General features: G+C 48.1%; 1 protein-coding gene across 3 annotated transcripts in view; it reads left to right on the top strand.

Annotated features, from left to right (window-relative positions):
* ARHGEF6 (Rac/Cdc42 guanine nucleotide exchange factor 6) overlaps positions 1-24,988 on the top strand; it is a 210,417-nt gene that overhangs the window by 175,381 nt on the left and 10,048 nt on the right. For all 3 annotated transcript variants that reach the window (XM_075323761.1, XM_075323760.1, XM_075323762.1), the window contains 2 exons: positions 15,266-15,359; positions 22,193-22,282. In XM_075323761.1, coding sequence (XP_075179876.1) covers positions 15,266-15,359; positions 22,193-22,282 — 184 coding nt within the window. The remainder of the gene's footprint in view (positions 1-15,265; positions 15,360-22,192; positions 22,283-24,988) is intronic.

The following is a 24,988-nucleotide window of genomic DNA, read 5'->3' as shown; positions in this document are numbered from 1 at the left end:
TTTGCTCAGTTATGTCGATGACGTGGAAGATGTCATCCACGTCACCGCGCGAAATATAGCACCTGCACAGAGATCTCACCATTTTGCTTATACGCATTTATGTATTAGGCTCTTCCCACAGTAGGGCAGAGCAAAGTGCGCCTATGTGAGCCTGTGTTGGCTCTGCATAGGGCAGGTGCGAGACAAAATATAGCACCTGTGCAGAGCCCGTGCCGTTTTGCATATACGCACACATTTATGTATTAGACTTTGTTTGCAGTAGGGCAGAGCAAAGTGCGCCTGCGCAAGCCAGCGATGGCTCTGCACAGGGCAGGTGCGAGACAAAATATAGCACCTGTGCAAAGACCACACCGTTTTTCCAGTTAAGTATTAGGCTGTGCCCGCAGCAGGGCACAACAAAGTCTGCCTGCGCAAGTCAGCAATGCCTCTGCTCAGGTGCAAGATTTCACCTGGCGATGTTGATAATACAGGAGGCATCATCCATGTCAATCATAACAAGAGGATGGCTATCAGCGCGGAGAGGAAGGATAGATGCTACAGCGAGGATGCCCATTGGACCGGACCATCCTGATTTTACATACAGCATGGGAGATTTTCCAAAGGTATTTGGGTGGAATACAGGGGGAGTCAGGGGCTGCTGAAGGTGATAGTTTTTGTTTTACATGAAAAATCTGGTGACAGGTTCCCTTTAAGGGTATGTTGCAATGTAACTGATTTTGTTGCAGAAAATTCATAGCAAAATGGTAGTGGCAAAATAGGCACCAAATCATGCAGATTTTGTAGTGGATCATAGGACATATCATTGGTGTAACCTATGCAGCTGCACAGGGACCCAAGAGGTCAGGCAGGCATTTCTTCCTCGAAAGCAGGTGCATGTTTTTGGATTTTTATGAGTTCATGTGCTGCAAAAGGCCCCTATATTGTTCTTGCACAGAAGTCCTTTTCTGTCTGTATTTCTGTCTGGATCAGCAGTATATTCGGAATAACATATTGTAACGAGATGGATATTTGGGTGAGATTTATTGTATGCTTCATTCCAGTCTGCTGTAGACTCTTATGATAGATTTAAAGGGAACTTGTTAGGCTGAGCTCAAATGTCCAGTAATCATCGGTTAGAACGGATCCAGCAGCAATCCAATGGCAAAAAAGTTGTGCGGACAGAACTTTTTTTTTCTGTTTTTTTAAATAACCGATTTTAGCTGGATCCATTTTTTATTTTTTTTTATTTTTACATTGGAGTCTATGGAAAACGGTCAGTTAACAGATTGCTGTTTCTCTTTCATTTGAAACTGATCAAGTAAGAAAAAAACAGATCCTTTACAAATGAAAGAAAAAAGGATCCCTAAATAGCAATCTGTTAGGCCTGTTTCACACGTCAGTGATTCTGGGATGTTTGTGCTTTTTTTTAAACGTACCAGAATCACTGACATCCGCAGACCCATTATAATGAATGGGTCTGCTCACACGTCAGTGATTTTTCACTGACCATGTCTCCGTGCAGCGTACCCGCGTGTCCGTGATTGCCGCACAGAGACATGTCCATTTTTTTCTGGCATCACTGATGTCCCACGGACCACACAGTGGTGTGGTCCGTGAAACACGTGCCAGAAAAAAACGTGCTTTTAAAATAAAAATCATTTTTACTCACCCGGCTCCAGTGATGTCCTCTGCAGCCCGTGCAGCTTGTTGCTTCTGAGCCGGCTCATTACTGTCACGCATATTCATGATGCACGACACAGCCGACCCGGAAGCAGCTGCGGCGGGGGTCAGCGCCGGCCGGATGCTGCACCGCGGGAGCCTTCAGCACCAAGGAGAGCGGGAGCGCGCACAGGTGAGTTAATCTCTAAGTGCAATCACGGGCCACGGAGAACGATGCCCGGATTGCACTTAGACAAACCACGTGTGCCGTAATTCACGGCACACGGAGGGACATGTGCATGTTTTACACGCCAGTGAAAAACGTCAGTGTTTTTCACTGATGTGTGAAACGGGTCTTAATGGATCCATTTTCCATTTACCAGGGAGCAATGAAAAAGAGAGGGGATGTAACACACAACCGCGGAACGCTCACACCACTCGGAAGCGCAGCACGGATCACCATACACAGGAAAAGCACCAAGATCGGGATCACTGGAGTAAAAACTGAAGCTATCATCAGCACCTCCTGGAAGGAGGCAATGCCTTCAATAGGGTAGTGACATGTGCACAGGGCAATCAGCAACCTGAGCTTTTAGGTTTTACACAGCAGTCTGCAGTAATTAACTCCTGCAAAGCTGAAGACCAGTGAACCTGAACCAGCCGACGCCCGGCTCTGGCCGAACACTCCAGAAGCCTCAGTCAGGTTGCTTGTCAGACTCTGCAGTGTGAACAGAATCTGACTCCACAGTGCCAGCAGGTGCTGCACATCGCATGACAGTCTGTACCTGTGTAAGTTTTTTCTTTATGGATAGAAAAGCCAAATATATTCCAAGTCTTATAATTTAAGATTACATCCCTATTTACAGTATGTGAGGTCAGTGATGACCAGTGGCCATAACTGGACGTTTATGGGTGCCAATGCAATATGGAAGACTGGACCTTCAACCTTCAAGGGACTTTAATAGTGTTGGTGTTCTCATATGGACAAAATGGACAGGTTTCCAAACCCCCACCTCCCTCGGCATTAGGGGCCCCCTGTGACCACAATCCCTACACCTACTATAACTTTGCCCAGGTTGGTTTAGGCTATCTTAGACTACCCAAGCATGGCCTAACTGTCCATACGTTCTGATAAAATAGCAGCAGTATTAGAGTTAGGGGTACTTTGCACACTACAACATCGCAGGTGCGATGTCGGTGGGGTCAAATCGAAAGTGACGCACATCCGGCGTCGCTGCCGACATCGCAGTATGTGAATCCTTTTACATACGATTAACGAGCGCAAAAGCATCGTTACCGTATGATCAGTGTAGGGTCCGACATTTCCATAATTTCGCAGCAGCGACGGTACGATGATGTTCCTCATTCCAGCAGGCAGCACACATCGCTGTGTGTGAAGCCGTAGGAGCGAGGAACATCTCCTTACCTGCGTCCCGGCTGCTATGCGGAAGGTAGAAGGTGGGCGGTATGTTTACGTCCCGCTCATCTCCGCCCTGCCGCTTCTATTGGCCGCCTGCCGTGTGACGTTGCTGTGACGCTGCACGACCCGCTCCCTTAGGAAGGAGGCGGGTCGCCGGCCAGAGTGATGTCGCAGGGCAGGTGAGTGCATGTGAAGCTGTCGTAGCGATAATGTTCGCTATAGCAGCAATCACAAGATATAGCTGCTGCGACGGGGCGGGGACTATCGCACTCGGCATCGCAGCATCGGTTTGTGATGTCGTAGTGTGCAAAGTACCCCTTAGTCCAAGACAGTAGATGTTGCCCCCAGAACTGCTAAAATCCTTTATTTTTATGGTTACTGGCCATGCTGGTAAATGTAACCAGACCAGGAACACTAATATCACCTTTTTATGCAGTTTTAGGTACTAAAACGTAACGTAGATTTTGCTGTGTGCATTTTCACAAAATTGAGTCCAATGATTGTGCGGCCATGAGCCAACCATTTACCATCAATGAGTTCTGTGGATACAAGGATGGTGATCTCTGGTCTATAATACGGCAATTTGAGAAAAAACAAAAGTAAATAAACTCAATGATAGGATCTATCGGCCAATAAAGCAGCCATTTTGAATTGTATAATACAAGATCGAAAGCCAGAATGTTGCTGCTACCTTAGTTGCTGTCTTTTAGTAGCTGTAGCCAGTCTTTAGTATGTGTACTGGTCGGTGTAGAGGAGGACCCACGGGAGAGTGCACCAGACTCCCCCAGGGAGACTACCAGGAGCGAACCCCTATACAGGGACTGTCTGGCGGCCGCCCCAGAGGGCCTAGATGCACAGCAGCCGGGACACAAGAAGGTTACGGTTAGCGTCTTTAAGATGTTTGTGCAGGAAATGGAGGCTGGTCCAATGGTAAATGGGATCAGGATGGATGAGTGGAACCGGGTACAGGTGCCGCCTGGTGGTAACGGATGGAGTCCGGGATTAGTGAGGGTGCAGACTGATGATACCGGATGGAGTCCAGAACTGACGACGGGTACAGGCGGGCAGAAGATGATGAGATCCACCGCAGACGGTCACCGGGGAATCTCCTGGGAAACTGGAGGACTGGGCACACTCAAACTGGCAGTCGGGATCTGTGGGCAGAGACAGGGTTAACCTAGGCATGAGACACAGAAGGACCTGAACACCTAGCGCCAGAGACAAAACTACTAGTACACAATAAGCAGGCACCGCCCACATGGAAAAGGAAGTCTTATATACCCTGTACCTGTTATCAGTCAAATCCTGTTTCAGAGACGCTGGCCCTTTAAGACAAGGTGAGAGAGCGTGCCTGCACCCTAATGTGCATGCGCGAGGCCCGGGAGCCAGAGATCAGCACAGGATGCAGAGGAGAAGACTCAGGAGAGCCGGAGGCAGAGTCCCAGGCAGCAGCGGGACGGCAGGACCGGGGAGCAGTGGGCACTGAGGACGCAGAGGAGGGGAAGCGGGAGCAGCGGCCGTGGTCAGAGCGCCCGGGGACCGGGTCAGTGAGTGAGGTGCGGCGCCGTGACGAGCGGTGCCGTGGCCCAGGGAGCGTGACAATATGGAGATGGGAGGACTTTAGTTCTGTCCACTTTGTTCTGTTATTGGTCATAGCAAGAAATGCCTATTTATTGCAGCAAAGTAGAATTGGCCTGTGAAGGACCACCATTAAAGGGAATCTGTCACCAGGTTTTTGTATAATCTGAGAGCAGCATAATGCAGAGACAGGGACTCTGATTCCAGTGATGTGTCACTTGCTGCTTACTGTAGTTTTGATAAAATCACTGATTACTTAGCAAGAGATTATCATTACAGGACTACTTGGTGTGCTGCCAGGTAGTCCAGCATATTCATGAGCTCTGTATAACTGCTAGATCTGCAGCAGGTAAAACATTGATTTTATCAAAATGACAGCGAACAGCTCAGTAAGTGACACATCGCCGGAATCAGGGTCTCTGTGTCTACATTATGCTCCTCTCAGATGGGGAGCAAAAACCTGATGACAAATTCCCTTTAATGGCGGAAATAATTCTATAAACCAAACTACAATTAATGTCACAGTGGTGAACATTTAAAAATCTTTTTTTAATCCTTGCAGCCCACATAATGTTTTGTAACCTAGAGAACGCATGAAAGTTATTGTTGTGCTGACACTACATCGTGCGGCCCTGAGCTGTGAAAAACCTTTGCATTTACACCCATACTTTGATGCGCTGCCAAATACTTTTTCATTGCATTAATTACATACAACATAACTGCCAAGCAAGATAAAATAGGTTAGTAATAAATAGTATAATACATTTTATTTTCACCTATAAAGGACAGCTCCTTCATGGAATCACTAATAAACATTTTAGGGGATTATACAATGGATATGGACACCTAAAAGGAGATATTTTAAAATTTGTTTTAGCTAAAAATCTTTTTTTGCATTTTGGTCTCATTAAAGGGAACTTGTCACCAGATTTGGTGACTATAAGCTGCGGTCACCACCAGTGGGATCTTATATACACCATTCCAGAATACTGTATACAGTGTGTCCACCCATATCCAGTCCACCGACATTAACTTGAGACGCCGGCAGCTATAGACATGGAAGTGGTGTCTAGGTATAGTAAAGTATCCATGCGCTATGCAATGAAACCACCTATAGCGCCACCTGGTGGAAAACAATGGAGTTAGCATTTTTATCTCGAAAACGGAGCGAGATAGAGAAAAAAAGTGAATTACAAAGTTGTAGGGCATCATCAATTCAATACGAATTGACACCTTACATACAGAAATGCTATGATTAGAACATGTAAAACTCACAAGGCTGCGGACGTGAAGCGATACCTCATGGAGACCTTCCTACAAGTTATTGGCTATGGTGGCTGCGTGAAGTGGCCTCCACAATCACCTGACCTGACCCCATTGGACTTCTTTCTGTGAGGTCACATCAAACAGCAGATGTATGCGACCCCTCCACCAACATTGCAGGACCTACGACGACGTATCACAGATGCTTGTGCAAACGTGTCACCTACCATATTGCACAGCGTGCAGCAAGATACAGTATGCTGTCCAGAGTCCAGATGTGCATTGCAGCTGACGGGGGCCACTTTGAGCATCAAAGTTAAATAAGCGACATATGCGTGACCAGCATTCAATGTTTTGGGGGGGGGGTCATGGGTTTCATATCATAGCATTTCTGTATGCAAGGTGTCGATTCGTATTGAATTGATGATGCCCTACAATTTATTAATTAATTTTTTATCTCTATCTCGTTCCGTTTTCGAGATAAAAATGCTAACTCCGTTGTATTCCACCAGGTGACGCTATATAGGTGGTTTCATTGCGTAGCACATGGCTACTTTACTATACCTAGACACCACTTCAATGCCTATAGCTGCCGCCGTTCTCAAGTTAATGGCGCTGGACAGGATATGGGTGGACACACTGTATAGGAGCCCAGGCCGCTGTGTAGAACTTAAAAACTTAACACACTTTTATTATACTCACCTGAGGGGCGGTCCGATGGGTGTCACTCTTATCTGGTCCGATGGGTGTCACTGCTCTCTGGTCCGATGGGTGTTGCTACTCTCCGGTCCAGTGCCTCCTCTCTGCTGCGATTGCTGTCCTCCTTCTTCCCAGCCTAGCATGGATGAAAAGTCCTACATCATCCACACAGGCCGGTATTGAGGTCCTGCGCAGGCGCACAGTGATTTGTCCTGCTGAGAGCAAATCAAAGTATTGTACAGTGCCTACAAGTAGTATTCAACCCCCTGCAGATTTAGCAGGTTTACACATTCAGAATTAACTTGGCATTGTGACATTTGGACTGTAGATCAGCCTGGAAGTGTGAAATGCACTGCAGCAAAAAAGAATGTTATTTCTTTTTTATTTTTTTTTTTAAATTGTGAAAAGTTTATTCAGAGTGTCATTTATTATTCAACCCCTCAAACCACAAGAATTCTGTTTGGTTCCCCTAAAGTATTAAGAAGTATTTCAGGCACAAAGAACAATGAGCTTCACATGTTTGGATTAATTATCTCTTTTTCCAGCCTTTTCTGACTAATTAAGACCCTCCCCAAACTTGTGAACAGCACTCATAAATTGGTCAACATGGGAAAGACAAAGGAGCATTCCAAGGCCATCAGAGACAAGATCGTGGAGGGTCACAAGGCTGGCAAGGGGTACAAAACCCTTTCCAAGGAGTTGGGCCTACCTGTCTCCACTGTTGGGAGCATCATCCGGAAGTGGAAGGCTTATGGAACTACTGTTAGCCTTCCACGGCCTGGACAGCCTTTGAAAGTTTCCACCCGTGCCGAGGCCAGGCTTGTCCGAAGAGTCAAGGCTAACCCAAGGACAACAAGGAAAGAGCTCCGGGAAGATCTCATGGCAGTGGGGACATTGGTTTCAGTCAATACCATAAGTAACGTACTCTACCGCAATGGTCTCCGTTCCAGACGAGCCCGTAAGGTACCTTTACTTTCAAAGCGTCATGTCAAGACTCGTCTACAGTTTGCTCATGATCACTTGGAGGACTCTGAGACAGACTGGTTCAAGGTTCTCTGGTCTGATGAGACCAAGATCGAGATCTTTGGTGCCAACCACACACGTGACGTTTGGAGACTGGATGGCACTGCATACGACCCCAAGAATACCATCCCTACAGTCAAGCATGGTGGTGGCAGCATCATGCTGTGGGGCTGTTTCTCATCCAAGGGGCCTGGCCATCTGGTCCGCATCCATGGGAAGATGGATAGCACGGCCTACCTGGAGATTTTGGCCAAGCACCTCCGCTCCTCCATCAAGGATCTTAAGATGGGTTGTCATTTCATCTTCCAACAAGACAACGACCCAAAGCACACAGCCAAGCAAACCAAGGCCTGGTTCAAGAGGGAAAAAATCAAGGTGTTGCAGTGGCCTAGTCAGTCTCCTGACCTTAACCCAATTGAAAACTTGTTTAAGGAGCTCAAGATTAAAGTCCACATGAGACACCCAAAGAACCTAGATAACTTGGAGAAGATATGCATGGAGGAGTGGGCCAAGATAACTCCAGAGACCTGTGCCGGCCTGATCAGGTCTTATAAAAGACAATTATTAGCTGTAATTGCAAACAAGGGTTATTCCACAAAATATTAAACCTAGGGGTTGAATAATAATTGACCCACACTTTTATGTTGAAAATTTATTAAAATTTAACTGAGCAACATAACTTGTTGGTTTGTAAGATTTATGCATCTGTTAATAAATCCTGCTCTTGTTTGAAGTTTGCAGGCTCTAACTTATTTGCATCTTATCAAACCTGCTAAATCTGCAGGGGGTTGAATACTACTTGTAGGCACTGTAGCACACATTTGCGGGTGGTCTTTAACCTTTTCTCGCGCCTGAGCATTAGAGTACTTTGATCTACCCTGTGCAGGGCAAATCCAAACTGCGCTTGTGTAGGATAGCAATGCCGGCCTGTATGGGTGACGCGGTAGAACATGTCATCCACACTGGGCTGGTTAGAAGGAGGACAGTGATCGCCGCAGAGAGAAGGCGCCAAAGAGAGAGCAGCAACACCCATCGGACTGGAGAGCCGCGACACCCATCGGACCAGACCGGCCCTTAGGGCAGTATAATAAAAGATGATTTTTACGTGCTACTCAGCGGCCTGGGCTGTTATATACAGCATTCTAGAATGCTGTATATAAGCGCTCACTGGTGGTGACCGCAGTTTATAGTCGCCAAATCTGGTGACAGGTTCCCTTTTTAAGACTTAGTTCATATGTCCAGTAATCATCCATTAAAGTGGATCAAGCTAAGTAATCCCTTGGCAAAAAGGTTCTGCAAGCAAAACTTTTTTTGCCTGTTTTTTTTTTTAAAAAAAATAAATAAAAATCTAATTTAGGATGGATCAGTTTTTGTTTTTTTAACTTTGAAGACTATGTAAAACATATCCGTTAAATAGCCGCCCATTATCTTCCCTTTGAAACTACTCCAGTAAGCAAAAACACAGATCCTTTTCAGATGAAAGAAAAATGGATGGCTATTAATGGACTTGTTTTCCATAGACTTCAACGTTAAAAAAACGGATCCATCTAAAATCAGTTTTTTAGAAATGGACAAAAATGTGTCTGCAGAACTTTTTTGCTAACAGATCGCTGCTGGATCCATTTTAATGGATGATTACTGGACGTGTGAACACAGCATAATACTGATGGACTGTTTTGCTTTTGCAACCGCTACGTATCATGGGACATAGTAGACTGAAGAATAAGGCTTGAGTTTTTTGTTGCAGAAATTTTCTGCACCAAAAACTGCACCTTGTGGCAGAAAAATACACCAAAAAACGCATGTGTTTTTGGTGCATTTTTGTGCCATGTGTTTTTTTAGTGAAATCAGTGGATGGAAGGGCTTAAAAAGGCAGGAAACAAAATGCTAAAAGGGTCAAAATGGACAACCCCTTTTTAACATTAGTACTCCTCTAGTAAAATAAAAAAAGTATCTACATACCTCCTGCATTAGCGCTGTTTCAATAATGTCCGTATTGAATAGTCTGGGGCTTGCATGACATAGTTATACCATATGAGTCCCGCAGCCATTCTGCGGCCACTTTTGGGTGCGGCATCAGTGCACTCAATTCCCTTGGAGAAGTGGAAATAGTAAGAGCGCAGCAGCTCAATAACGGCCACTAATTAGCTGCAAGGTACATGTGGCATAAAAATGTCAGGTGAGTCTCGGGAGTTTATCTTATTTTAATTTTACAAGGGGATATCTTTTAATTAAAAAGGGGCAGTCCAAGTTACTGAATCCCTATTGAAAAAAAGTCTTTTTGCATTTATGTTGTATAAAAAGAGAGATTAGATCCCGGGATCCCAACGTATTGTTACCCCTCTATAAATCACTTGTAAGGCCACATCTGGAATATGGGATCCAGTTTTGGGCTCCACATTATAAAAAGGACATTCAGAAGTTAGAGTCAGTTCAAAGGCGGCAACTAGACTACTACAAGGAATGGAGGCCGCCCATATGATGAGAGGTTGGAAATGTTAGATATGTTTACGTTAGAAAAACAGACGTCTCAGAGGAGATCTCATTTATATGTATAATACATGTGTGGTCAATATAAAGGACTGGCACATGACTTATTTCTTCCAAAGACAATACTAAGGAGCATTTCTCTTAAATGAATTGTCCACTATATTTTCCACCTATCTGTAGAGTACTTTACTTCATTAATATCTAATATCAACTTTGTGGGAATTTGACACCTGAAACCCTGACTATACTCTCTTATGCTCTTATATCCCTCGGAAAATAGAAATAGAGTGAATGAGCCGGTATACCAGAGCTGTATGGTGCTGTGGCACACTGTGACTTCAGCCATAAGACCTGGAAACAGATGATCAGTGGGGATGTTGGATATTGGACCACACCGATCTAATATTGATGAGTAATGATGAGCGGGCACTACCATGCTCGGGTGCTCAGTACTCGTAACTAGTGATGAGCGAGCACTGCCATGCTCGGGTGCTCTGTACTCGTAACTAGTGATGAGCAAGCACTGCCATGCTCGGGTGCTCGGTACTCGTAACTAGTGATGAGTGAGCACTGCCATGCTCGGGTGCTCTGTACTCGTAACTAGTGATGAGCAAGCACTGCCATGCTCGGGTGCTCGGTACTCGTAACTAGTGATGAGTGAGCACTGCCATGCTCGGGTGCTCTGTACTCGTAACTAGTGATGAGTGAGCACTGCCATGCTCGGGTGCTCGGTACTCGTAACTAGTGATGAGTGAGCACTGCCATGCTCGGGTGCTCTGTACTCGTAACTAGTGATGAGCGAGCACTGCCATGCTCGGGTGCTCTGTACTCGTAACTAGTGATGAGTGAGCACTGCCATGCTCGGGTGCTCTGTACTCGTAACTAGTGATGAGCGAGCACTGCCATGCTCGGGTGCTCTGTACTCGTAACTAGTGATGAGCAAGCACTGCCATGCTCGGGTGCTCGGTACTCGTAACTAGTGATGAGCAGGCACTACAATGCTCGGATGCTCAGTACTCATAACTAGTGATGAGCAGGCACTACCATGCTCGGGTGCTCGGTACTTGTAACTAGTGATGACCGGGCACTACCATGCTCAGGTGCTCAGTGCTCGTAACTAGTGATGAGTGAGCACTACCATGCTAGGTGCTCAATACTCGTAACTAGTGATGAGCGGGCACTACCATGCTCGGGTGCCCGGTACTCGTAACTAGTGATGAGTGAGCACTACCATGCTAGGTGCTCAATACTCGTAACTAGTGATGAGCGGGCACTACCATGCTCGGGTGCTCGGTACTCGTAACTAGTGATGAGCGAGCACTACCATGCTCAGGTGCTCAGTGCTCGTAACTAGTGATGAGTGAGCACTACCATGCTAGGTGCTCAATACTCGTAACTAGTGATGAGCGAGCACTACCATGCTCAGGTGCTCAGTACTCGTAACTAGTGATGAGTGAGCACTACCATGCTCAGGTGCTCAGTGCTCGTAACTAGTGATGAGTGAGCACTACCATGCTCAGGTGCTCTGTACTCGTAATGGGCAGTTGAATGGTCGGATGGGCGCAACTAGAGTATAATGGAAGTTAATTGAGAACTCCAAACATTTTTTTGGGAAATCTTCCAGAAAAATACTCGTGTTCCCCAGTGACTTTTATTATACTTGTCGCGGGCGGAGGAGGGGACGCTGCGCTCTCCCACTGCTCGGGTCGGCTGCCGCTGCTGCTGCGGCCTCTGCTGCTCGGTGGCTCGAGCGATGGGCCGGATCCCGGGGACTCGAGTGGCGCACCTCGCCCGTGAGTGAAAAGGATTTTGGTTTTGGGGATTTATTGTCCGTGACGCCACCCACGGTTGTGGTGATTGTGTGGACACCACCGCTGCTCTGTATGGGGATCCCGGGAGCGGTGACAGGGAGCAGCTTTGTTGTTATTTCTCCCCTCCGTGGGTAGGGGGTTGGTTGTCCCGGGGCCCGGTGATGGGGTAGGGGTGGATGGCAGACCGGGTGCGGGGCCTGGTGAGGTGCAGGGTCGCGGGGGCAGCGCTGTGCCGTACGGCACGGTGGTACTCACTCAGCCTGAGACGTTGACACAGTTCTCGGTAAAACACACGGCTGGAAAGACGGTTCCCACGGACGGCTGCTGTTGCTTTTCCCCGGTAGTTGGCGGTGACGGTCTCTGTCCCTGCACCTAGTGTAATGTTGGTAGCGATGGGTTCCCACCGGTAACCCGCTCCCCGACTTGGATATGGGCCGGAGGAGCCCCTCTGTGCCCGCAGGCGCTGGCCCTGAGAAACTGGTGCCTTGGCGGTGGCGGTGTCTCTCTCCTAAGGTTGGACTGTTGCCTTCAATCGGGACTTAGTTGCTGGGAGACCCGGAGGTCCCCTTCACTGACTGAGTTGGCAAATTCACGGCGACTCCTAGCCTTGCCGGGATCCGAAAGGCCCCTGCCAATGGTGCTGGCTTCTCTTCGTATACCGGTCCAGTACCGCCGGGCCACCACCCGTCCACGGTCCTTTCGGCAACCTCTGATCAGCTTCTCCTGCAGACGGTCACCGCCGTCCGCCAACCTTGCTGTCTCAGTCCAGGCACACACCCGGACCGACTTCAGGCTTTCCAAACTGTCACTTTCTCCTTCACTTCAACTCCTCTCACTTGCTCCTCTACCACTTCACTCTAACCTCAACTCAGACTACTCTCATCTCTAACTCCTCTGCCTGGTTTTCCCGCCTCCAGGGCTGTGAACTCCTCGGTGGGCGGAGCCAACCGCCTGGCCCACCCCCTGGTGTGGACATCAGCCCCTGGAGGAAGGCAACAAGGGTTTCTGGTTTAGCTTTGGTGTACCTATCCGGGGTGTAGGGTGTGGTGGTGTCATTACCTGTGACCCCTGGCTTGCCCAGGGCGTCACATACTCAGGTACTCGAGTTGCGCCCATCCGACCATTCAACTGCCCATTACGAATACAGAGCACCTGAGCATGGTAGTGCCCGCTCATCATTAGTTACCAGTACCGAGCACCCGAGCATCGTAGTGCCCGCTCATCACTATATACGAGTACTGAGCCCCCGAGCATGGTAGTGCCTGCTCATCACTAGTTACCAGTACCGAGCACCCGAGCATGGTAGTGCCCGCTCATCACTAGTTACGAGTACCAAGCACCCGAGCATGGTAGTGCTCGCTCATCACTAGTTACGAGTACCAAGCACCTAAGCATGGTAGTGCCCACTCATCACTAGTTACGAGTACCAAGCACCCGAGCATGGTAGTGCCCGCTCATCACTAGTTACGAGTACCAAGCACCTGAGCATGGTAGTGCCCGCTCATCACTAGTTACGAGTACCAAGCACCTGAGCATGGTAGTGCCCGCTCATCACTAGTTATGAGTACTGAGTACCCGAGCATGGTAGTGCCCGCTCATCACTAGATACGAGTATTGAGCCCCCGAGCATGGTAGTGCCTGCTCATCACTAGTTACGAGTACCAAGCACCCGAGCATGGTAGTGCCTGCTCATCACTAGTTACGAGTACTGAGCACCCGAGCATGATAGTGCCCGCTAATCACTAGTTACGAGTACTGAGCACCTGAGCATGGTAGTGCTTGCTCATCACTAGTTATGAGTACTGAGTACCCGAGCATGGTAGTGCCCGCTCATCACTAGTTATGAGTACCGAACATCCGAGCATGGTAGTGCCCGCTCATCACTAGATACGAGTACCGAGCACCCGAGCATGGTAGTGCCCGCTCATCACTAGTGATGGTGATTTATCTCAAGGATAGGTCAACAAAATTGTAGTTCTAGTCAAAATGTTTAATAATTTATTATACAATATTGTATTAGGAATTGCTACTTACAGCTGTACTATACAGGATTTCTATTTCTTTGCGTCTTTGGTCATTCTTGGTTGATGGGATTCCACATGTCCATAATGCCTTTGTGCAGTTTATGCTCTGCCAAGCTTTCATGTGTTGTTATAATATACTGTATGTTGCAAATGTGTGGTTGTGGGGAGGTAAAGGGATTCCTTTCCAGGTTTTATGTAATTAAGGCTTAATTCTACTATAATGACAATGGATGACTTTTTTTCTCATTTACCACCATTTGTCAAGTCGGTTTGCTGCCTGCAAACACCACAAACCTCTAACCAGTTCTAGCAGTTTGCTCCAATATGTCAATGGAGGTCAACCAAGTCCAGACTGTTTTCTTCTCTGAGGACTGGTCAGGCTGAATACAATTAAAAGATACTTCCCGATTGTGGGAAACAGGTGTAATTTAAAGGGAATCTTTAGCCAGGTTTTTCCTAACCTATCTGAGAGCAGCATGATGTAGGGTCAGAGACCCTGATTCCAGCGATGTCGCTTACTGAGCTGCTTGCTGTCATTTTAATAAAATCCCTGTTTTCTTTTCTGCAGATCTACTAGCTTTCTGCATGACTATCGCTGTATAACCCCACCCACATCACTGATTGGCTACCTTCTGTGCAATGTCTGAAAGCTGCCAATCAGTGCTGGAGGCGGAGTTACACAGAGCAGGTGGACTATATGGCACCAGACAGCTAGTCCTGTAGTGATAATCTCCTCCTGATAAAACACTGATTTTATTGAAACTGGAACAAGCAGCCAAGTAAGTTATACATCGCCAGAATTGGGGTTTCTGCACCTACGTCATGTTGCTCTCAGTTTGCATAGCAAAAACCTGCTGACAGATTCCCTTTAAATCTCCGGGGGCCACAGCGCAAAATGTTGCACTACGATCCGGATGCAATTGCTACTTCTGCACCCTCTCCTCTTTATGCCTGATGAGGTCTAGATCTCTACAGATTTTAAGCCTCTCTGGATGTATAAAAGAATGTTTCATTAACTGAATTCTTAAAACTGGTGAGAATTTGAAGCACAAAGTATGCTGAGAAAATGGTAAAACCATTATACACGATTAAGGGATATTTACATAAAACCTGACAAACCCTCTGAACTGTTTCCATAATTTCCAGACATAGTGAAGCTGCTCGCCTGTTACAAGCAACGTCCTTAAGGCTTAAAGCATCGTTGAGCTTGTCAGATTATGCACTTTTGTTCTGTGTTTTAGCGCTTTACACTCTTCTTATTCAGTCAGTGACATAAGTTCAAGTGTCTGTGTTCAAACTCTTAAAACATTTTCTTGCAGGAATCCAGCAAAAGCCCCAAAAACGTCAAGAAATTTCTTCCAAAGCGAAAGCCTGAAAGGAAAGCGTCTGATGATGAGTCTGCCTTTAGGAAAAGTACGCTGCACTTACTGTGTTTGTTGTTTTTCCCTTAGGGTACTTTCACACTTGCGTTATTTTCCTTCCGTTACAATCCGCCCTTTTGGGAAACAGCGGAATCCGTTAACGGATTCCGCTGTTTCCCATAGACTTGTATGGTTGACGGATTGTACCAAAAGGAGCTGCGTTGCTTCCACTGGGCGACGCTCCGTTGCTTCCGCCCAGCGGGAGGAACGCAGCATGTAACGTTATTTTGAGCAGCGGAATCCTCTGGATTTCACTGCGCATGCTCTTTTTTTTTTTTTTTTTTTTTTTTAAATCAAACTTTATTTTGGCTCGCGGTGGCCGAACGTTCAGCTGAGCGCCCGGCCGTCGGCAAGCGACAGCGCTCAGCTGAATGACCGGCCACCAGCATGCCCGGCCGCCGGCAAGTCACAGCGCTCAGCTGAGCGACCGCCCGCCGGCATGCCCGGGCGCCGGCAAGTGACAGCGATCAGCTGATCACCCGGCGGCCGGCTGCAGGGAGGATCAGCTGATCACCCGGCGGCCGGGAGCGATCAGCTGATCACCCGGCAGCCGGCTGCAGGGAGCGATCAGCTGATCACCCGGCGGCCGGCTGCAGGGAGCGATCAGCTGATCACCCGGCGGCCGGGAGCGATCAGCTGATCACCCGGCGGCCGGCTGCAGGGAGCGATCAGCTGATCACCCGGCGGCCGGCTGCAGGGAGCGATCAGCTGATCACCCGGCGGCCGGGAGCGATCAGCTGATCACCCGGCGGCCGGCTGCAGGGAGCGATCAGCTGATCACCCGGCGGCCGGCTGCAGGGAGCGATCAGCTGATCACCCGGCGGCCGGGAGCGATCAGCTGATCACCCGGCGGCCGGGAGCGATCAGCTGATCACCCGGCAGCCGGCTGCAGGGAGCGATCAGCTGATCACCCGGCAGCCGGGAGCGATCAGCTGATCACCCGGCGGCCGGCTACTGGGAGCAATCAGCTGATCACCCGGCGGCCGGCTACTGGGAGCGATCAGCTGATCACCCAGCGGCCGGCTGCAGGGAACGATCAGCTGATCGTTCACTATAGTCTGCCGCTGGTAAAACCGGGAAAAAAAAAAAAAAAAATCAAAACGAATTGCGTTGTTTTGCAGCATCCGTTGCATCCGTTGTGTCACTATATGCAACACATCCGTTGCATCCGTTACACAACGCAATGCAACGGATACCGTTCAACGCAAGTGTGAAAGTAGCCTTAGCAAGTAGTTTTCAGCTACATTTTATGATTATGCATGGAGAGAACATTTTTAACAGTGTGCAAAAATAAAGTTTTACTTTTTAAGGTGATCTGCTACAAAGCTCTACTAACAGAACACCTCTCCGAAATACTTCTGAAATCTACAATCCAATATATATATATATATATATATATATATATATATATATATATATATATATATATATATATATATATATATATTAGTACAGACCAAAAGTTTGGACACACCTCCTCATTCAAAGAGTTTTCTTTATTTTCATGACTAAAAATTGCAGGGCTCTGGAGTCGGAGTCGGAGCTCATTTTGGTGGAGTCGTAGTCGGTATAAAATACTCCGACTCCTAAAATATATAATAAATTGGGGACAGTAGTGCAATTATAATCAAAAATTTCTGAGTAACAGATGGAATACAATGTAGTAAATTTAGGCCACTCCAAAATAGCATAAATGAAAAGAGGAAAAGGAGTACTAAAGGGCCAACCATAATATCAATAAATATCAGAACCATTGTCTTGTAGTATCAAAAAGAGCACATTTATTGCACATAATTTCAGACAAATGGAAAAATTACATATAGTAGAAAAAAGAGAAACATGATTGCAGGAAAGATAGTCCCAGAAAAGCATTCCCAGGTAGGAGGACACCTGCCCAGTTAATAATATAACACACTGGGTAAGCAGTGCCCTGAGATTAACATAGGAGGAACAGTTTCCTCATAGAGGTATATCTAAATAAGAAAGAGCTGCTAAAGTAAAGTGCAAGGTGTACACATCGCCCCCCGAAGAAGCAACGCAGCGAAACGCGTTGGGGCTTCTCTTATTGTTATTTGGACTTCTGCCCTGACACTGATCTAGCACCTTGCACTTTACTTTAATGGGTAAGCAGCTCTGTCTTATTTAGATATACCTCTATGAGGAAACTGTTCCTCCTATGTTAATCTCAGGGCACTGCTTACCCAGTGTGTTATATTATCAACTGGGCAGGTGTCCTCCTACCTGGGAATGCTTTTCTGGGACTATCTTTCCTGCAATCATGTTTCTCTTTTTTCTACTATATGTAATTTTTCCATTTGTCTGAAATTATGTGCAATAAATGTGCTCTTTTTGATACTACAAGACAATGGTTCTGATATTTATTGATATTATGGTTGACAGTAGTGCAATGCAGAATGTGCTGAATATTTTACTAAATAATAGTGATGAGCGAGTACTAAAAAGCTCGGGTGCTTGAGGCTCGGGCCGAGCATCCCAAGATACTCGTGTACTCGGCCCGAGCACCGAGCCCAATGTTATCCTATGGGAGACCCGAGTATTATTCTGAAATGACCCCCGGCAGCATGTAGAAACCATAAAACTGTAAATTAAAAAAAAAAACGTGCGTGTGTGTGTAAGCGTGCATATATATATACACGCGGAGTGGAGTGCGGGAGGGGCCGTAGCCGAGCGGGGAAGTGTCGGGCTAAAGGCACGGTCATTCTGTGAGGGCCGGCCAATCACTGCAATTCCACAAGTAACAGGGCTGTGGCATTGCAGTGGTCTTCCAGCCAATCCCTGCATAAGGGCTGGCTCTAAAAAGAGCGCCAACATGAAGACCACGAGTACAGCACGAGTATCGCGAGATTACTCGGTCCTCGCCGAGTAGCCCGAGTACAGTGATACTCGTGCGAGTACAGAGTAGTAACAAGCATACTCGCTCATCACTACTAAATAATAACATCTATATATATAATTGCCTTATTCTGTCTGTCTGTCTGTCTGTCTGTCATGCTCCAAAATTGTGTCCTTACGGTGACACAAAGCTGATTGGCCGCTGGGCTCGCCATGGTCCCGCCCCCCCACACCGATTGGCCGCTCGCCCAGGCTGCGCCCCCACACGGATTGGCCAGCCGCTCGCCCAGGCTCCGCCCCCCCACAGATTGGCCTCTCGCCCCGGCACCCTGCAGGCATTGGCAATTTGGCCACGCCCCGCCCCCCTCACGCAATGCACGCTAGCTCTGGCCCCGCCCCCTCCCTCCCCCCGCGCATTCCCCGAACTGACACGGCTGTCACCGAGGTGAGTACTGTACTTCCCCCCCCCCCCACCACCCCCCCCCCCCCCGCACATTCCCCGAACTGACACGGCTGTCACCGAGGTGAGTACTGTACTCCCCCAGCCAACCTTACCCCCCCCGGCCTCCGCTCGCACGGGAGTGGTGTGGATACGTTGGTAACCATGCTCGCATGGTTACAAGCGCATCAAGGTCCTGCTGCTGCGGCGGAAGAAAACATACACACACATCAGATCACACTCACTCTCACACACACCTCACACACACCTCACACACACCTCACACACACCTCACATCGCATTCACATACTTACAGCATCCGGCGATATCGCTTGCTTCTCGGCCTCGATACTGTGCTGTTGTGACCTTCCAGGACCTGACGGAGGATCACATGGCCAGAGGCATGTGGTATCTCCGGATGTTGTGAGTGTGAGCGCGTATGTGCGATATCGTCAGTGTCTGTGTGTGTGAGTGGATGCGATCGGGGGTGTGTGAGTGGATGCGATCGGGTGTGTGTGAGTGGATGCGATCGGGGGTGTGTGAGTGGATGCGATCGGGTGTGTGTGAGTGGATGCGATCGGGGGTGTGTGAGTGGATGCGATCGGGTGTGTGTGAGTGGATGCGATCGGGTGTGTGTGAGTGGATGCGATCGGGTGTGTGTGAGTGGATGCGATCGGGTGTGTGTGAGTGGATGCGATCGGGTGTGTGTGAGTGGATGCGATCGGGTGTGTGAGTGTCGGCAGAGGAGCACGGCGTGCTGGAGGAGGCTGGGAGCAGAGAGGCTGATCATGGGGAAGGCTGGGAGGGGGAGGCTGATGCTGGGGGAGACTGGGAGGGGAAGGCTGATGCTGAAGGAGGCTGGGAGGGGGAGGCTGGGAGGAAGGAGGCTGGGAGGAGAGAGGCTGATCCTGGGGAAGGCTGGGAAGGGGAGGCTGATGCTGAGGGAGGCTGGAAGGAGAGAGGCTGATGCTGGGGGAGGCTGGAAGGAGAGAGGCTGAGGCTGGGAGGGGAGAGGCTGATGCTGGGGAAGGCTGATGCTGAGGGAGGCTGGGAGGGGAAAGCTGATGCTGGGGAAGGCTGGGAGGACGGAGGCTGGGAGGAGAGAGGCTGATCCTGGGGAAGGCTGGGAGAGGGAGGCTGATGCTGGGGGAGGCTGGAAGGAGAGAGGCTGATGCTGGGGGAGGCTGGAAGAAGAGAGGCTGATGCTGGGGGAGGCTGATGCTGGGGGAGGCTGGGAAGAGAGAGGCTGATGCTGGGGAAGGCTGGGAGGAGAGAGGCTGATGCTGGGGACAGAGAGGAGAGGCTGATGCTGGGAGGAGAGAGGCTGATGCTGGGATGAGAGAGGCTGATGCTGGGAGGAGAGAGGCTGATGCTGGGGGAGGCTGGGAGGGGGAGGCTGATGCTGGGGGAGGCTGGGACGAGGGAGGCTGATGCTGGTGGAGGCTGATGCTTGGGGAGGCTGATGCTGGGGGAGGCTGGAAGGAGAGAGGCTAATGCTGGTGGAGGCTGATGCTTGGGGAGGCTGATGCTGGGGGAGACTGGGAGGGGAAGGCTGATGCTGAGGGAGGCTGGGAGGAAGGAGGCTGGGAGGAGAGAGGCTGATCCTGGGGAAGGCTGGGAACGGGAGGCTGATGCTGAGGGAGGCTGGAAGGAGAGAGGCTGATGCTGGGGGAGGCTGGAAGGAGAGAGGCTGATGCTGGTGGAGGCTGATGCTTGGGGAGGCTGATGCTGGGGGAGACTGGGAGCGGAAGGTTGATGCTGAGGGAGGCTGGGAGGGGGAGGCTGGGAGGAAGGAGGCTGGGAGGAGAGAGGCTGATCCTGGGGAAGGCTGGGAAGGGGAGGCTGATGCTGAGGGAGGCTGGAAGGAGAGAGGCTGATGCTGGGGGAGGCTGGAAGGAGAGAGGCTGAGGCTGGGAGGAGAGAGGCTGATGCTGGGGAAGGCTGATGCTGAGGGAGGCTGGGAGGGGAAAGCTGATGCTGGGGAAGGCTGGGAGGACGGAGGCTGGGAGGAGAGAGGCTGATCCTGGGGAAGGCTGGGAGAGGGAGGCTGATGCTGGAGGAGGCTGGAAGGAGAGAGGCTGATGCTGGCGGAGGCTGATGCTGGGGGAGGCTGGAAGGAGAGAGGCTGATGCTGGTGGAGGCTGATGCTTGGGGAGGCTGGGAGAGGGAGGCTGATGCTGAGGGAGGCTGGGAGGAGGGAGGCTGGGAGAGGTAGGCTGAGAGAAGAGAGGCTGATGCGCACACACACACACACACACACACACACACACGCGCGCACTGCACAACACACCACACACCACACACACACACACTGGGAACCACAAACAACTGCCCTACACAGACACCCACACACACAGACAACGCTGCACACACACAACACCCAACACACAAACACCGCGGCACACACAAATATACGCACATACCGCACAACACACACATTGCACAAAACATACCTCCCCCCAAAACACACCACACACACACAAACCGCGCAACACACACACAACGCTACAGACACACAGCGCTCCACAAACAACGCAACACACGCAACACACATACAACACCGCTCTCACCCCCCGTCACACCCAGACAACACCCAGAACATGTACAGCGCCTACACAAACACTTGGTAACTACACACAACAACATCTATATATATATAAATATATATATATATATATAACAAAAATCATACATGAACTACACAATACGTAAATTCTAGAATACCCGATGCGTAGAATCGGGCCACCTTCTAGTTTACTATAATGCTTATATTTAAGTGAAAACTGTATTGTGGTACAATGTGAACATCAGACATTTAATTATTTTTATGATACAATAATCAAGATATTTAGATAGAACATAAAATCTATTTATTGGAATACAACTTAAGAACACAAACATAATGCCGAGTTATTAGTTCATCATGTCAGGACACCCATGGTTAGTCGAGGCAGGGTGTTCCATATTTGGGACTCGGGAGTTGGAGTCGTGTCATCTGAGCATCCAACTGCTCTTAACCAGTACAGAGTATCCGAGCATGGTAGTGCTCACTCATCACTAATGCCAACGAGTTATTAGTTCATGTCAGGACACCCATGGTTAGTCCAGGCATAGTGTTCCATACATAGGACTCTGGAGTTGGAGTCGTGTCATCCGAGCATCCAACTGCTCTTAACCAGTACCAAGTACCCGATCATGGTAGTGCTTGCTCGAGTCATGACTAGTTGACATATATGAAGCTGTACGATTTTGATGGGAAGCCCGGTGTCAACCCTGAAGTTGTGGTCCATATTCAGACTGTGAAATATAGTTTCTATATTCCTCCTAAAGCTGTGGTCTATTGCTGGGCCCTGTTATATTTAGGCTTCCCTAGCTGCCTGAGAAGGAGCGAACTTTGCTCCTTATGAGGACTAATGAATTTAAAGATAATTATTTAGAAGAAATCAGAATGTAGACAGCATCAAAAAGTTTTTAAAGTGTTACCATTTCAGTTCCACATGTATAGACCTTTAATAATCTGCTTACCCTTGCAGGCACTGTAGCCTTGGAAGAAGATGCACAAATTCTCAAAGTAATTGAGGCATATTGCACAGGAGCTGGCTTTCAGCAAAGCCTTAACTCTGGTAAATCTTCTTCATTGTGTTCTTTCTCATTATCATTTATTAAATTAACTTTTTAATTTATGAAAGTTTACTCTGCTTAATATACATCTTCTGATGTTGGTCCTAAAACTTTGTGATTATTACATAGTAGTGTTTGATTTTTATTCCTTGTCTGTATTCTATTGTGTGGATGTCACAAATGTTTTTGGCTATATTTGTAAACAGTATTTTATTGTGATTATGTCACCAAATAGCTTTTTCTTTATCTTTTAGTCTTTGTTCTATTGTGCGGATGATGTGCTGCTTTTATTGATGGACTGTAATTCTATTGTGATGGTTCCACAATGGCATGTTTCTTTTACCGCGTTCTATTTTTATGATTTCACAATCAGAGGCTGTTTTCTTGTGTGAAGATGCATAAACACATTTGTAGTCAGGACCTCGTAACAAAATGTATAAAAGTGGTAGTGCAAATCCCCTCTATCTGCAGCGCAAAAGCAAACAAGCAAAGCATAAATGTAAATCTGCTCTGCGAGTGCTAAGTTATACGCAGACATTGAATATGTGGATTATTTTAAATCACGTTGTTAAGTTTTCTATACTTATACATGTAAGGTTCATAGCTCGCATTTTCAAGCCACAACAAGGAAACCTCATACACGTTGGTTTACACACTAAACAGATATCACAGCCCCCGGATGCTGTACACGACTTGCCATAGGACCTACAAAGGGTCTTCCGAATCTGGCAAGCCTTGCCATATACCGGTGCATTATAGACCCTGCCTAGTAGGCTGATTGTCAGCAAGCTTTGCCACGTACCGGTGCATTATAGACCTTGCCTAGTAGGCTGATTGTCAGCAAGCCTTGCCACGTACCGGTGCATTATAGACCTTGCCTAGTAGGCTGATTGTCAGCAAGCCTTGCCACGTACCGGTGCATTATAGACCTTGCCTAGTAGGCTGATTGTCAGCAAGCCTTGCCATGTACCGGTGCATTATAGACCTTGCCTAGTAGGCTGATTGTCAGCAAGCCTTGCCATGTACCAGTGCATTATAGACCCTGCCTAGTAGGCTGATTGTCAGCAAGCCTTGCCACGTACCGGTGCATTATAGACCCTGTCTAGTAGGCTGATTGTCAGCAAGCCTTGCCACGTACCGGTGCATTATAGACCCTGCCTAGTAGGCTGATTGTCAGCAAGCCTTGCCATGTACCGGTGCATTATAGACCCTGTCTAGTAGGCTGATTGTCAGCAAGCCTTGCCATGTACCGGTGCATTATAAACCCTGCCTAGTAGGCTGATTGTCAGCAAGCCTTGCCATGTACCGGTGCATTATAAACCCTGCCTAGTAGGCTGATTGTCAGCAAGCCTTGCCATGTACCGGTGCATTATAGACCCTGCCTAGTAGGCTGCTTATCAGCAATGCATTGATAGGCATATTAGGCTGTTGAGTTTTTCTCGCATTTTTTAGTGGAGATTTGTCACAAAACTACAAGCAAATCCTGATACCAGCAAAGTCAATGAGAATTCTGAAGTGCAATGCACACGTTGAGTATTTTCTCCCCTGCAGATTTTGTGCAGAAAATATTTTGCAACGTGTCCATTCTTTCAGCATTTTTGCAGCCTTTTTTTCTCCAATTTCACGCATTGACTTCAATGGGGAAAAAACGCATTGAAATTGTGGCAAAAAACGCTTGTTTTGCCTCTGCATTTTGTCCTGTCAAGAAATGCGAAAAAAGCCAGCTTACCCCTTGTAGGTGTTTCCAATATGTGAGCACTCCAGTCTGGAAGCTTTGCTACGGACAAAGGGGAGAGCTCACCGCACAATAGGACTGAGAAGGAAACGTGAAGTCCAGCAAACAGGTGAAGATTTCATTAAAAATAACTAACTTTTATTTCCAACTTGTAACTAGTAAAAAAGCACATGGAATATCAAACTGGCAAAATAGAATAGCAGTGTATAAAGACTCCGCGTTTCGGCTTACGTCTTCTCAGTGATAGTTAAAAAAAAATTAACTATGACCGAAAAGAAGGCGTAAGCCGAAACGCAGAGTCTTTATACACTGCTATTCTATTTTGCCAGTTTGATATTCCATGTGCTTTTTTACTAGTTACAAGTTGGAAATAAAAGTTAGTTATTTTGAAAAGGGAACCTGTCACCAGGTTTTCTCTTAAAGAGGTGTTTCATCCATATTAATTACTGGCCACATCGATATTAAATTGAGAAACAAGGTTTCTCTCAAATACCTTGTGTTGCTAATAGTGCCTGTGAGTGACGCTATTGTGGTCCACTCACCCCCTTCGCGTCACCCCCGGGCTCCGTGCCCTCTGGGATCTAGTGATTCCACGTCAACTTCCTGTTGACTTGACATCACAGCGGCCAGCACCGGTCTCCATGAGTGACTGGGCTGTGGGCAGCATTTTACCACTCATCGCAGCCCCAGTGTCGCTCCTGCTTGCGGCTCTCTGCAGTCAAGGAGAGAGCAGGGAAATGCTGGACTGTTAGGAGTGGTGAAACACCGCCCACAGCCAGTCACTCAAGAAGACTGCAGCCTGCCTCAGTTGATGTGACATCACCAGACATCAGAGATCACGGAGCCCTGGGGGTCACGCCAAGGGGGTGAGCGGACCACAATAGCGCCGCACACAGGCACTATTGGCAACACAAGTTATTTGAGAAAACTTTGTTTCTCAACATATCGATGTGGCCAGTAATGGAAAGGGATG

This window comes from Anomaloglossus baeobatrachus, chromosome 9 (genome assembly GCF_048569485.1).
Source record: "Anomaloglossus baeobatrachus isolate aAnoBae1 chromosome 9, aAnoBae1.hap1, whole genome shotgun sequence".
NCBI classification, from domain to species: Eukaryota; Metazoa; Chordata; class Amphibia; order Anura; family Aromobatidae; genus Anomaloglossus; species Anomaloglossus baeobatrachus.
Note: the sequence above shows the minus strand (reverse complement) of the source record. Positions and strands in the feature narration are given on the sequence as shown.